This window comes from Pipra filicauda, unplaced genomic scaffold (genome assembly GCF_003945595.2).
Source record: "Pipra filicauda isolate LSUMZ 115617 unplaced genomic scaffold, ASM394559v2 scaffold16_size7369187_pilon, whole genome shotgun sequence".
Taxonomy (NCBI): Eukaryota; Metazoa; Chordata; class Aves; order Passeriformes; family Pipridae; genus Pipra; species Pipra filicauda.
The window spans coordinates 4290705-4306232 of NW_024104207.1; the positions used below are offsets into that span (position 1 = coordinate 4290705).

Below are 15528 nucleotides of genomic sequence, written 5' to 3' on the forward strand. Positions count from 1 at the left end.
TGTGGTTTGAGTTTTAATTTGACTATTTCTGTGACAATGCCTACATATCAAAAATATCCTTTGGGAATAGAAGAGTATCACAAATACAAAGAACAGAGGGATGAAGTGCCTTTATGGCATCAAAAAATTTATATTACAGTGCACAGGCTGCTAATGTTCGTGACTCTTTGCTGGGCCTGTATGTGGAACAGCAGAGAACCGAATTGTACTTTTAATGCCAGATACTCTTGGAGTCTTCTGGATTTACTTCTTGAGTTATTTGAAGTTTTTTTTATTGTTGTTGTTTTCCATTTTTCTGATATTACAACCATTGTAGTACTTAATTACAAGTAGAAAGTGATGTTGATAGGTAGGCTAGAAGCAAAAATGATCTAAACTTTTTTTTTTTTAAAATATATTCATGATTTTTTTTTTTCCAGGAGGGACTCCTATGCTGTGTTATAAGTTGTTCCTTGAAGACCCTGATGGTTTGGTAGACCTCTAAGCGCACTGCATGATTTTCTAACTTCTTCTGGCCTCATTTGGCACTGGGGAGGTTTTAGCTGATCCTGGGACTGGCTGCACATGGAGCCAATTTCAGCAAGTCAATGTTGTTTTTACCTTCTCCTGCAACTTTATTTACTTCTGCGTTTTCTACTTGGTGGGTGATTTTCCTGTGCCGCATCATCAAGTTTTGCCTTGGGAGGATGTCGGCAATCCTGTGGTGCTCCCTTGGCAGGAAGACTTTCTTCCCTTCTGGCCAGACTTTCCTCCTCCTGCTATCACTTGTCCCTACCCAATAGCCACTTGCCTTCCCAGATACTGTTACAGTTCACTGATGGTGGTGTAAGCCTGTGTGTTGTGTGCATATGTCTCTAATCTCTGTAAGATTCTTGCTCCTGTGCTGTGTGAAAGGATAAACCTTCTGGGCTCCTTCCTTTGTACTGTTCCCAGCTTTGTATGGCAAATTTTCTTCTTTTTCACCTTCTTAAAAAATACCTCTTTCTGTCACACCTACACCATGCTATCTGTCCACATGGTATTCCTCTAAGATATCAAAAGTCCGGGGAAAGGATAATATTAAAAAGGAATGCAAATGAGTAAAATAGATAAATGAGAGATGAGAGCTTTCCCTTCTTTATTTCCTTTTTATAGATATGCATGATGAAATGACTGTCTTGAGTTGTTAGATACGCAGCCAAGACAGGTAACTTGTGTAGTGTCCACCACAGTTAGAGCTTCATCATCAAGTCGTAAGAGTGAAGAAGAGAGAGTACTCAGTCACCTCACTAGTTCAGTTATTTTAGCTTTTCAAGTCTGCAGGAATTGAAAAACTGTTTGCATCAGATGAAGTGCTGTGCATCACCAGAACTGCTGTGCAGAACTGCCCTCCCTGTTGTTCACTTCTATGCCAGTTGTAATCTCTGTGCATGGGAACCTTCTGGCAGCTTCAGTTGCCCCCTAAGGTCTGTTGGGTTGACTTAATTTCCATCGGTGATAGATCATGTTCTCTGATGTGAGGAGAATGCACAGGTCATTTTGAGTATTTGCCTTACTGCCTTACTTAGGGCCCTTTCATGCTGCTCAGATTTTATTTTTTAAGAGCTTAACACAGAATTTTAACACTGTTCTCTGTGATAGGAAACCTGTCTTTGACTATGCTACATGAGGTGAGCCAAAATATGATTACAGGATTCTTAAAATACAGCTGGTACCACTGCTGCTGTTATAGCTAGATATAATGAAGATGGTATGAAGCCCTATTTTCTTTTTAATTGTAGTTATCTTGTTTAGTTGATCCATTTTATTTTGTGGGCTACGCCTTCACAAAACCTGCAGCAGTGGGCTTGCAGCTGAGGAGCAGAACTAAGAGAGGATGTTCCCTGGCATCTGAGGAGGACTCTGCCTTCAGAGGGACTCTTCTCACAGCCAGCTTCCTCTACCCCAAGGGGCTTTTGAAGGGAAACTGCACATTTCTTATCAAATGTCATAACTCAAGCCTTGATAATAGGATTGTCTTATTTTCAGCTAATCCCACAGCTGGGTTTGTGTTTCGATGAGATCATCATCTCAGCTTTCTCAAAGAAGTTGGCTATAGTCTTTTGTGAGAGGCTAAGACAAGTCATAGGTGAAGGAAGAGGTCTGCCTCATCTTTTGTTATCTGACTGATTAGGAGGCTCAACTTTCTTTTTGTAGATAGATAGGTGTTTTCCTATCCGTTTTGTCTTCTACCCAGGGTTAATTTCATTCCTTTGTTCTCTGCCTAGGGCTGAAGGGTAGACTCCATGGGGAAGTAGTTTTATTTCTTTTTTTTCCTCACTCTTAGCAGCAACTCTAGGAGTAACAGTGTACTGAAAGCTTGGCATGCCATACAATGCCTGTGCTTCAGCACGTGAAGTGAATTTTCTTCCTGTGAAGGTGCAAACGTGACTTTGAAGTTCATAGTGATTCTGATCCCACTGGGTCTGGTGGGGACCCCTGTTGGAGAGACGAAAAAGGGCTTCTGCAATGTCTTCTCCCACACTGTAGGCACTGGCCTTCCTTGGGAAGCACAAGAGGGGTTAAAAACACAGCAGGGAAAGGAGAAAGCAAGTCTTCCATCTTGGAGGACAGAACCACTGCTGGCAACCTGAATATTTTGGAGCAATTTTAGAGGCATTTTTTTTTTATCCTTCCGAACAGAAGGAAAAAGTCCCAGCAGAAAGATGAGTAACACTTGCTTGAGTACCCACGTGTGCAGTGTAATGAGGAATCTGTTTTTCCCTGCTGAGCATCTGGTTCCCCCTGCTTGCTTGAACAGCATCCAGTGGGACGTAGCAGCCTATAAAGCCCAGGCTACATCTGTGCTGATTCCTCTGGGTATGCACACAATGAGATTTATTTCTGTTTAGAGAAAAATGACCAGCTGCCCCAATCAATGTAGAATACTAAATTTGTTTGTATATAACGAAGAGAAATAGCTAGCAACAACATCTAGGGACAGACTCTTTCAACCAGTGAAGTAAAATGGATGTTATTCTTAGGAGAATAATTGCAGCTGCTCTGGGCAAGCCCTAGTTTTTTTGCACACCAGACAGATGTGGCAGAAGAATGGGCATCTATTAATACACCAGAAAATCTGGGAAAAGTATTAGGTAGGATATGTGAACTTCTCCTGCTGTTGAGCTGTTTGACTGTGCCTTTGTTTTCAGTCTGATGCTCCTGTTTTGGGTAGCAGCTGATGCAACAACTGCCTCAACTACCCTGCAACATCAGCTGGCACAAGAGTGGTGGGAAATGCGGCACTATGCGAAGGGTTGGTTCAAACAGACAGCCAGTTTTGCGCTCTGAATAGTGTGTTACAGGACCAGATTTCTCAATACATGGCAATGAAAACTGAGCTTGGAATCATTAAAGATGCCATCAGCATTCCCAGGTGGCTGTGAACTGATTGTTTCTGTTGGAGTGATGGGAAGCTGAACATGAGCCAGCAGTGTGCCCAGGTGGCCAAGGTGACCAATGGCATCCTGGCCTGTATCAGGAACAGTGTGGCCAGCAGGACCAGGGAAGTGATTCTTCCCTTGTATTCAGCACTGGTGGGGCCACACCTGGAGTACTGTGTCCAGTTCTGGACCCCTCAGTTCAGGAAGGATATTGAGGTCCTGGAGCAGGTCCAGAGGAGAGCAACTAGGTTGGTGAAGGGACTCAAGCACAAGTCCTATGAGGAGAGGCTGAGGGAGCTGGGGCTGTTCAGCCTGGAGAAGAGGAGGCTCAGGGGAGACCTCATCATTCTCTACAACTCCCTGAAAGGAGGTCGTAGCCAGGTGGGGATTGGTCTCTTTTCCCACGCAACTATCAGCAAGACAAGAGGGCATGGTCTTAAGCTGTGCCAGGGGAGGTTTAGGTTGGATATTAGAAAGAATTTCTTTACATAGAGGGTAATCAGACATTGGAATGGGCTACCCAGGGAAGTGGAGGTTTTTAAGGCAAGACTGGATGTGGCACTTAGTGCCATGGTCTAGTAACCACAGTGGTAGTGGATCAAGGGTTGGACTTGATGATCTTGGAGGTCCCTTCCAACCCAGCTGATTCTATGATTCTATGATTTTATATTATAAAATGCAAAACTGAGATGCTGCCTCATTGCTATTGCAGGCATTAAAAAAAAAACCCTTAATGATAATTCTTATAAAAAATTTTGAGGTGTCATCTAATGTTCTGATTTTTCTGCAGGCCTCCTAATTGGGGCTAGTGGCTAGCAGCACTGCAGCAGACAAGAGCCATCTCAGTTTAGAGTTCTTACTGTATGCAAGAGCTGGGCAGGATGATGAGTTTTTATAGTCATATAGGTATAACTCTTTAAGAGTCAGTGAAGACAAGTGCAGTCACCCAGCAACCCATGAGTCAGTGAGAAATGTTGGTGAGCCGAGGTCATACAGATGTTGGGAAAGTGTACTTCTGGTTCTGCCTCTTGATAAATTCTGTGTGGGGAAGCACATGTATTAAAGCAGTACTTAACATAAAGCAACAGTGAAGAAATATTGCTCTGCAAGTCATAGCTAGAAGAGCAGCAAATTGCTGGAGCAAAATTTCTCTCTCTGATGGTTCAGCACTTGGTGCATAATTCTGAGTTCTCATTCATATTCCCATTCATATGGAAACCCTTGGAGAACTCTGTAGATTGAAATGTGCAGAAGGCCCAATGCTTCTGTGCCTTAAAGTACATCTCTTGATATTTTTTGTCTCAGATTAGATTAATTTTTGAAGTTGGAAGCTTTCCAAGGTAAGACTCTGCATTTTACTTCTAATTCAGGTGACTAGTTCTGGCAACTGACAGAATTTTTATTTTCAGTATGAGTTAAACACAACTCTTCTCCTATTTAGTGTCAAAAGTCCACGCCTCAAGAGTACTATTAGGTTTAGACAGAGAAATTGGATTTTCAGCACATCAGTTCAGCAGATATATTGTGTTTTTATAATTGTTTAACTAACTTTCTCATAGTATAGAAGTTTTCTGTGGACTGCATTATCCAAGGAAAAATCAGAGTTTGTTTAGAAAACCCTGAGCTATGTTTAAAGGATGATTTTGCTTCCCATTACAGAGATGTGCTGCTGTGAAAATCTCATTGTTTAAAGTCCCATGGATCATTGCACAGAGATGAAAAGGAACTTACGTGCTTGACTGAAAAATTGCTTTCCTGGTATGGTGATACTCAAATATAGCCCAGACAGGCTTATGAACAGATCACACAGAATGAAAATCTTATCTAATGTCTTCCTTGATTAGATAGAATCAAACTTTGTGGTAAAGAATTTCAGAAAACAAAAAGTGCTGGTTTACCTTAGTGCATTTCATGCTATCTAGCCCTGAATGTTCCTAACTGAGCAGAAGTTCAAGACCAGCAACAGTGTGGTCTTGTCCTGGTAAAAAATCTGCGCACGATATCTGTAAGGAATGAATCTGTTGATTTTACTCAAGAAAACTTTGGGTACAAGCATATTTTCTTTTTCTCCTTTTTTTTTTTCTTTAGTCCCAGTTGTACATGTCTAGCTTAAAGCTGTCTCTTGTTAAGTATAGTTTTATTCAAAAGCTTTGTTTTCTGGTTTGTCTTCAGAACTTTCTGAGATATTCCCACTGAGGGAACTGTAAAGATACCAGGAAGTTATTGATTCATTTGATTTTTATATTGTAGATTTTTTCCCTAAAGGCCCAGCAAAGTCCTTAGACTTAAGATTTTTGTTGGATTTTTGGCTTGATGTAGACTGTCACAGATGTTTACACCAAATGTTCCTGAAGTATCACTTCTGATTCCTTTTGCAAAGGACTGGACAAAAGCTTTTTTTGAAGGTCAGCTTTTATTTGCTGTTAAAAGCAAGATTAGAAGTGTAGGGCTTGATTTAGATATTTTCATCATCTCAGGCAGTACAGCTTCTTGTGACTTGAGAATCGGAGGAGGAATCATATTAGAAGACATAAGATTGTAAAAACCATGTTTTCTGTGCAGGCTGTGATCACTAGAATGAGGTTATCCTTTGCAGGCAGTGTCTTACTCCTGGCCAAATTCAAACTGTAAACTGTTTAAGTCTGCTGATTTTTATCTAGGAGGGAATACATATTGATATGAGTTGAGGGTTCAGCCCATCATGCTTTCTCATATGCATACAATATGAATGTGGGCTTCTAGGATGTTGCTCTTGAATTAGAAATTCAAATTTGAGTAATTTTAAATTATTCTGATTTGTACTTAGTTTTAAAGAAACTAAAGTGCTCTTTGTTTAAGCACTATATTGTAGTTTGGAGATAGGGAGTTAAATAATAAGATCTTTAGTAATTTTTTAGGTGACAGTAATGTAAAGGAGAATATTTACTGTAAAAGGACTCTTGTCTTTCATGATCTTCAAGCAGGGATCAGAGATGGCAGCTTAGTTTCTCTATGAAAAATAAGAATTTTCAGTACAGGATTTGTTTTACACTGGTACCATATGTGTGGTATATTCTATTGTGCAGATATGGAAACTGCATTCTGACTACATTTTTTTGTTACTCTGTATATGTTATTACTTATACAGGAACTGCTTCTGTTTAAGCAGTGTGTATATTTGTATATCTTGAATGTGTAGAACAGCATGACTTGCCTTTTGCCCGCTTGCATTCTTTTAATTTTTTCTTAGGAAGCAAAACATAAATACATAATAGCCTGGTATGCAAAGGAAAGTATGCTAGAAAAGTAGAAGGAAAGACATTCAGAAACGTGCTTTCCTTTAGTAGAAAGCCATTCTTCCCAGTATTGTGCTAGTCAGCCTTCCTCCGAACAAAGCCACTTCCATAGTATCTGTAATTCCTGCCTGCAAATCATAACTTCTTGGAATATTCTTTAAAAGGCATTTTAAACATTATCTATTATATCATGACATTTAATGTCCTCTGCAGTCATGTGGGAAGCCTGTGATAGAGTGAGGAATGTGTGAACCAGACCACTTGTTTCCTAGTCTTCTTCCGTTGCATTGAATTGGCTTCCTTTATTTAGCTTGCACACCATTCCCAGTTACGAACATCATCATCTCAGCAGGTTCTGTGTTATTACAATTCAACATACTTGGTAGCTATTTTTTTTTTTAAGGTCAGTAAAATGAGATAAGTAAGGGGCAGTGGCTTGCCTGAAGTGTTTGGCTCTTAAAATTTTTCCCATTGTCTCTTGTTACATGCCAGATCAGCCTGAGCTCCTGAACATGCAGCATTCCCACATCCTCCTGCAACTCTCCAGCTGAAGTCCATGTTATGTCAAAGTATTACTTCCTTCATCATCCAGAAATTACATCATTCCTCAGCTCCTGCTTTCCTGTTTTGGTCTAGAATGTATACAGTGAGACCCTAGGATATAGCAAGTCTACATTCCTTTTCTTCTGTCCTCATTACAGATCCTAATGTGTGTAAGTCCACTGCAAGTCAATTAAATGAAAGGCCTATGTGGCATCTGCATGAATGAAAAAATTGCACATGATGTATGGATTGCTGTGGGTTCTGCAAGTGTTAAAAACTTTTATTTTCCTGCATATTTAGTCAGTTAAATTTGCATTAATTGAATTTCTGTCTTATTCTAGCCCTTCCATCAACTGGGTCAAGAACTTTGCTTTCTCTGTGATGGAGTTAGCTTATACTGAATTTGAGAAGTAAGTTCTAAATGGTCCTTTTAATAGATTGCTAAGATTGTGAGGACAAGCTGTCAAATTCTTGATTAGCTGTTCTGTCAGAGAAGAATAGCAATGAGTCAAAACTATGGATGTCTTCCAAGGCAAGAATTTAGTGTTATTCCAAGGAGCTCTTTCTAAAGCCATTTACCCTTGTAGTAATACCTAAAGCAGCTTTTATGCAGACAGAATACCCCTCTTAAAATGAAATATGATGCTCCAGGGTGCTTGTAAAAGAAAATACTCTTTCTGGTTCAAGTCACATGTAACAGATCACGGCTGTTAAAGCTCTTTGTCGGTAGAATGAATCAGTATTGACTGCCTGGTTTCTCTTGCGGGTCATTAGCTTGTCAGTTAATTGGAAAGCTTGTGAGGGGCTTCTCTGTGGTGGTGTTTTGTGGTAGAAGAAAACAACCTGGGAATAAATGTAGTTAAAAGCTGTTTGTAGTTCATAACTATGGCTGGTTCTTACATGGTTTTGATTGCTGTGTGTGCATCGTATGTTGGGCTAATCTCTAAAAGGGATAAAGGATTTCTATGGTGTAGCTCTGAAGGCTAACAAGGGTTTGAAAAAGGATTCTACTGTGAAATTCATACTATAAATAATACAAATACACTTGTAAGAGTCTGTGTGAATGCTGCAACTGTAACAAAAGGATTCTTTAGATTCAAGTCTGTGGTTAATGCAGCTATCAGTAGTTTTGGTCAAATTAATTACTTACTAGCGATACCTTTATTGATATAGGTCAGTTTAATTAAAAAAATCCCTTAAAATTATAGCTCTACAAAATTCTCTTAAAACTATAATTCTTCTATCATTGAAGCAGCAGCATTTGATTCTTTATTTACCTTTCTTTCAGTGAATTGATAGAGACTCAAAAAAGAAATCTGTGTATTAAAGAGGGTGTTGTTTCCCACTGAGCACCTGGTCCTGAAAGTCTGGGTGGGCTTGTGCATCCTTGTTAGCAATGCAGACTTAGTTTGTAATGCTGTTTTGGATGTATTGTTTTAAAGGAAGTTAAAAATTGATCTCTCTTCCCATTAGCTGTGTGAGTTCTGCAGAGCAGTGAAATGTTGTATGAACCCTGGGCGGGGAGGCTTTCTTTGAGGAAAGTAAACAGATAAGGGGAAGAGCACATGGAAGGGATTTGTTAAATAGAGTTGCCATCTATATACTGTTGTTCTTCTGGCTATAACTGCACTTTACATTTTGTTATGGCCTGGGTCTTTAGAGTTGAATTTTATGAGGCATTTTCAGCACAATTGGGTCAGTCACCCATTATTCATTCAATTACGCATTGCAGCCTTGCTGCTCCTCCTTGACATCTGTACACAAAGCTCAGCTTTTTTTTACATAACCTGACCAGCTCAGATGCCAATTGTGGGAGATGCTGAAAGTCACTGGGAGCTCCAAAGCACAAGAAAAGAAGTGGCTAAATAGTTCATTCCCCCTGGCATGCCCAGAGGCAAGCAGGAAGCTGATAATGGCATCATTACACATGTAATACTTTCTGTTTTGCACATATATTGCTGTGGAAAAGGGAGACATTTGAGACTGTTGTGTGGGAAATGTAATTAAACCACTTTTACGTAGCTAGCTAGTTTCATTTCTGTTTGTTGCCTTACACAGGCATTGACTTACACTGTCATGAGCTGTTTCTGAGGGGCTACCTCATCTGGAGCTGGAAGGACCCCTGCGTCCTGGGGTGGTAATGAGGTGACTGGCCTTACTGGGCTGTTGATCGAAAAGGTGTGTGCTCCATGAAGCAGAATATTAGGGAAAGCAATGCAAACAGCTGTCTCATTAATGTGATAAAATGATATGCTGAAATCTGCCTCTGAGGCTGTTTCACTCCTGTGTGCAGCTGGGTAAGATGGTCCAGCCAGCCTTTCTGTAGATGATCAGCAACTGAGTGCAAGTCCAACTTCAGGTGCTTTGGGATTCAGACTCATATAAATGCTGACTCTTGAAATAGGGCTCAGTAAATGCTGTGCTTGGAAAATAAGAAGGAGCATGTTCTCAAAAGAAAAATAAAATGCATAGAGGAGGTAGGCAGCAGGAAATGCGTACATGTCAAAACAGGCACTCAGTCTTAATGTGCTTTCTGAATAACAGTGGCTTGTGTTTCTTCCACCTGTAAAATGAATACAACACTGTCTTATCATGCAAGAGTATCGCTGAAATAAACCCAGTGATGTTTCTGAAATGTTTGGATGTTTCAGCATCGAGGACTAAAGAAAAGCTCAGAAATAAATTAGTAGTTCTTATTTGGGAAGAATAGTAACAGTAGATTGTGAAAGAAATACATTTTTTATAACACAGGTAAAAGGAAAAATTGAAATGCTGCTGATGGGGAGTTCTGACTGTCATGTACACAGAATTGAGGTGTCTGACAGAAAAGAAAATAGTGTGTGATAAAGTGATTGAACACTGTATAAAAGTGTATGCCTCCTAAGTAGGAGGGAGGGAAATATTAAGTTGCAAAAATAATCTCTAACTCCTGATGTTTGATTTGACTTGGATTTTTTGAACTTTAAATTAATGATTTGCATTTTTAACATATTTACAGGAACCAAAGGTACAGATTTACACTAGATTTGATAATATAAAAGTAGTGAACCTACTTGTTTATAAATGTGGAAGAGAACCTTGACTTTGTTCGTATAAGTGTGAGTGTGATGCTTCAATTTCAGTCCACTGTTGAATCAATTTGGTAAATATTTGGTAGGTTTTAAGGATCTAAAGAAACTGAGTAATGGTATTTCACATACAGTTACCTTGAGAACAAGTGACTGTAGTTGAACTTCTGGCAGAGTTGAAAACTGGAGAAACAGAGTTGAGAACTGCAAACTGTTTTTGTTGGAAATGCCTTTGCATTAGGTGTTTGGATTACAGTCTAGCAAAGCACCTGTCCTGGACACTGCCAGGGACTTCTAAGACATGATTACACAAATAATCTTAATTGTGTCTCAGACGGTAAGTAAAATCCATATACTCATAAATAACTGTAAAGGTCGTATTGGTTAGTCACTAGCAACACTGAAACTACATCTAGTTTTTTTCTTGCTATTGGCTCTGTTGTGTTAGTACAAGTCATCTTAAAGCCTTATTTCCCTATGGAAATGTCTTGTGTAGCAGCCCGTGTTGAGCAGAAGTCAACTTTATTTTATTTTAATCCCTTCTAGCCTTCAGGAAAAAGAACGATTGTTCAGCATGTCCATTAAAGAAACTACTGCCAAAGTAAGTACATGTTTTCAGTTCTTCAGAATATTTACAGAAGCAGATCATAGTAAATTGTCCATGTTTTAGAAAGTTTATTTTGCAGTGTTCCTTCTAAAAAGACTTTGTACATAAGTAGTTTCAAACATACACTGAAAAACCCTCCTCAACTTTATATTTGAGCAGGCCACTGAGATTATAATACTTAAGGAAGCATGTATTAGGGAGGGTTCGAGGCATACTGAAACTCGAAACCATGACACTGTTAAAAGCTTAAAAAAACCCAAAATTTATTACCAAGAGGTGGCCAACAAAATGAACAAACCCAAAAGGGAGGAAGGAGGAGAGAAATAAGCCCTCAGAATGACCTCTCCAGTTACCCAGCTGTTGCCCATAAAGTTATCTTACTGACCTAGCATACCTGTAATTACCGATAGCAGAAGCTGCATCCTTGGAGAGTCAGTAAGTTCACAAACTGGGAGGCGTCCCCGCCAAAAGGCAACGTTGTCCTTGGTGTGAAGTTAGCTGCCTTCCAAGAAAGCACTATCTACTTTTATACCATTAACTGAGTGACCACAACCTCCCAGGTGTGGCCAGCACCACCCAGCCTGAGGCCCTCAGTCCCACCTCCCGGTTATGTAAGTGCATCTCTTCTGCACATGCGTGAGAAATTTGGAAATCCCCTAATGCATGTGCAGTATGCTTTGGGGGTTTTTCTTAATTGAGTCTGGGGCGCTACTTCATCCTCCTCCTCAAATTCTCCTTCAAGCGACCTTGGAGGACAATTAGGCAGTCACAGAACACCAATTAAAACAGTTTATACAGAAGTTCTCCCTCCGAGGACGAATTCACTGTTCTATCAGTGAACTTGGCAGTGAGAATATAAACTACTGCAGGTGGCTGGGGCCAAACACAGACCAAAAGTATCAGCATAAATTCACCCTGGTACAGAAGCGGATGGAGTAATTTCTTCTTTCTCAGCTTTTTTGCTAGTGATCAGTCCTCTTGCTCAGGTCTCTGTTCAGGAACAGACTCCTCAGCTTCGTGAAATAAAAGTGAGCTCTGGTCATAGCTGAATGTTTTCACTCTTAATAAAGAGCCTCTTTCTTTCCTACCTAACTGGCTTTGTTGGTATGAAGGGAAAAGCATAAACTAAGAACCTCATTTCCCTGCCCTTTCACTAATAATCTAGCTAGCGATCTCATTCTCACACTCCTTGTAAAATACAAAGAAAAGCGATATGGCATATTTAATATAACTTTTGTTTCTAACTGGAAATGTTACTACTCTTCCTTTAACTTTCTTATTTTTCTTGGCCTCCTTTCAAGAAGGAGAATGCTAAAGTTTTCTTTTTCTTTTGGAGTAACTCAGTGAACCGCACAGCATCTTTGCTCCATGAACGTTCTAGGAAAAAAAAGATCCACTTACTCTAGCTAATTCATCTAAGTAAGTTCATCTATATGAAACAGGGAGTGGAAAATATTTCTGGGTTTTGATCAATAATCAATTTATGGTCTGAAATAAACTTATTTTTCGTGTTCTTTCTCTAGTAGCACTCGCCTAAATCGGTAAAAGTTTTATCCTTTATAATCTGTTCTTCCTAATCATCTTGACCAATGCTTTTAGTATGCACTGTTAAAAAGATCGTCCTTCCTTCTCTTCTGCTTTGTTTTAAGCTTATTTTCTCTATTCCTTGCTTATGCCCACATATTGGGAAAATTAGTATAAGACTACTATAATATGATGCTTCCTCCTGTATTTTTTAAATGACTATGAATAAAGTATCAAGGAAATTATTGTAACTGACATACAGGTCATCTACTAAAATGAACAAGTCATTCGGTACCTCAAAACTATTTGCAAACTAAAACAGAAGTTAGAGAATTTGCCTTCTCCCCAGAAAATGTGCCTCTTGAGGTTTTATTTTACAACCGTAGTGTCTGGATACTTTTTCAATAAGAGCTGAAACATTAGGTAACAATAGAGAAGTCTGCAAGGTAGAATTTCACAGCTTGATTATTTCTTTAAATTTTCAGTAGATAAAATATTACTTCAATTTCGTTCTATTTCTGTGTGATGGGTTTTATTTATTAGAGAAGATAAATATGAAGCATGTAATGAGACTCCTCCAAATAATTTACTATGTAGTTTATTCATCCTTTTATTTTCGTCTCAAAATAAATAGGGCTGGTCTTTTAAACCTTCTTATTGTATGGAGAAAACACTCATTTGTCAAAAGTCCTTTCTTTCCCTCTGTGCCACTGGCATTCTATGGCCTTTTCTGCCTCATCTGTGTTGTTTTCAGCCTTGGCTGCAAAAGGTAAGTTTTGCCTGCTAATGAAGGGAACAGTGTCTCTTATTCACCACCTTCCTTCAGAAATTATTATCTGCTTTCACTAATGGCAAGATTATGCTGTGTGGGAAGCCAAGTGGACTGTTCCTTCCTTCAGGCAGTGTTGAGAGGATTTCTTTATCTTTTCCAAGGTGCTGTTGTAAAGAAATGTGAAGGTTACTCAAAATTCTTTTTTCTTGAGATGATTGGAGGAAGAGTAAATTCCAGTGCTTTAGTTGCTGTCCTTGTCCCTGTTTTTGCTGCTCTAGATTAACATCATATGCTGGAAAGATGGAAGAGGATGACAGTGGGCAAATTTGCTTTTGATATTTTGCTGCTTTTCATCTTGATTCCACACATCTTTGCTAACCAGCTTCCTACTGGTTTCAGATAGACTGCTTCTTTGAGAGGGATTTGTGTCTGAACAGAGATTTGCAAGGTATATTCCCAAACAAGAGCCTTTTTTTTTAAAGTCTGCTTTAAAAAACCCTCACAAACCATTGAAGAGAATTTTAAAATAGACACAGTAATACTTGGCTGTAAAAAAACTTCCCTGAAACTGAAAGGGAGTTTTTTCAGACTTCAAGCTTGTTGGTCTGTGGGACACAGCAGAGCTGAGCACTGAGAACAGGGAAAGGTCATCACTGGGGCCCCAGGCACCTGCAATCAGAGTGGGTAGAGGAGGATGGCGTGTTCGCTGGGAGCAAAGAACACTGGCATTGTGAATGTTCACCATCTTTGTTAGTGAAGAAATAACCTTTCTTAGTGGCCAAATAAGCTCCTGTAATGAATAATAGTATCTGTTATTAAGATAAAACAATTAGAAAAAATGAGAAGAACTGGAGCTTGTAGAGTAGACCTGATGCAACGTGGAAGTAGGGCTATTAGTTTAGGGGATATTACTTTGCCTTTCCCAGTTGCTCATTTAGTTTTGTTGAACTATGCCATATGATAGGCCTGAAGATTAATGTTGTTCATTTATCTGCAGAATACATGTGACATAGCTACAAGCAGAGACTCGGCAATGTTCTTAGCTCATGTTGCAGAAGAATCATCTCTGAGTTGGAGGAACTGCCTTTCAGCCTCTGGTCCCTGCATTTGGTCCATTAATAAAGAGCACCAGCAAGCTTTGTTCTGACAGTAGTGCTTACAAACTGGACAGTGTTCACTAGAAACTGATTAAACCTCCCAACTTATTTTGCATAATTGCCAAACAGCTGTCTAGTCATAATGACTTTAAGTTACTACCAGCATGGGATATATTCGTGCAGTTTTCCTGGAGCTGAAAGATTCCCCATCTAATTGCAATTCACTGAGCCATTCAGTGCCCCTAAAGAGAGAGCGCTTCTTAGAAAGAAGTCATTGAAAACTTTCAGATTTATTTTGGAGGTGGGAGACAGAAATGGCCTTCAGGTTCTTTTGGGCACATTTATTCACCTCTGACAGGTTTGGGGATTTAAAAATACTTTAACTGAATTAGTTGGTGAGTCACTTAGAAGGGGGTACTGAAACAAAGTGAGATATGTGGGAATTGAAAATTGTAATAGGTGCAGAAGTGATGAGATATGTGTTTTTAAATTAATAGGATGACTCTGAAGTCTTTAGATAGTAGCAGTTACTGCTTGGAGGATAGTTCTATTGACTCAAGAAAAAAATATGACCCATTTATGATTAAGAGGTAATCTCAGCTAAACTAAGAGGGTATCATTAATTTAAAAGGATTTACAGTTAGTGTCAGATCTGAATTACTATATTTTAATTGTACAGATAATCCATTAGAACTATAATGCTTTTGCTCTTAAAAAGTGAGGTAAGAGATGTGCTTCTGTTAATAAGCATGGCATTTGTTTTTGAGGAGGAAAAAAAAGTGAAGGAAGGCAGGGAAACTTCTCTCTGGAGATTTCATTTCACATCACATCTTTTCAGAACTGGCCTCTGCCTATCTTGACTATTGCTTTACCCTTGGTTCCAATGTTTTCTTAAGTGTCAGCTACAATTTTGAGCAAGGATTTGACATCTGCCTTCAGAATAACGGTTTTGCCTTAGTTCAATGAAAGATTTTTTCTTTTTGTTTATTTTGCTTTCCTTCCCAAATAATGCAATGTGGAGTAAACCCCAACAGTTTTGAATATGTGAGAGTTGTATGAACTGTGTATGTTGCACCTCAGTCCTTCTGAGGTGGCAATGTACACTGAAACGTAAAGTACAGAAACAGCTGAACTTCCTTGATGTATTTTTTTCTCTCCTATCTCTCTCCATGTTTTTAATACCAGTTCTGATTGATCGCTGAGGGGCCTTCAGTTAAAAAGATGAAAAAAAACAAAAGAGA

At 39.2% G+C, this 15528-nt stretch overlaps 1 protein-coding gene across 3 annotated transcripts in view; it reads left to right on the forward strand.

Moving 5' to 3' along the window:
• Positions 1-15528, forward strand: part of DISC1 (DISC1 scaffold protein) — a 191487-nt gene that overhangs the window by 66602 nt on the left and 109357 nt on the right. For all 3 annotated transcript variants that reach the window (XR_005562923.1, XM_027721399.2, XM_039379553.1), the window contains exon 7: positions 10834-10888. Coding sequence is in view for 2 of the 3 variants with exons in the window: in XM_027721399.2 (XP_027577200.2) it covers positions 10834-10888 (55 nt within the window). In the remaining variant the exon portion in view is untranslated. The remainder of the gene's footprint in view (positions 1-10833; positions 10889-15528) is intronic.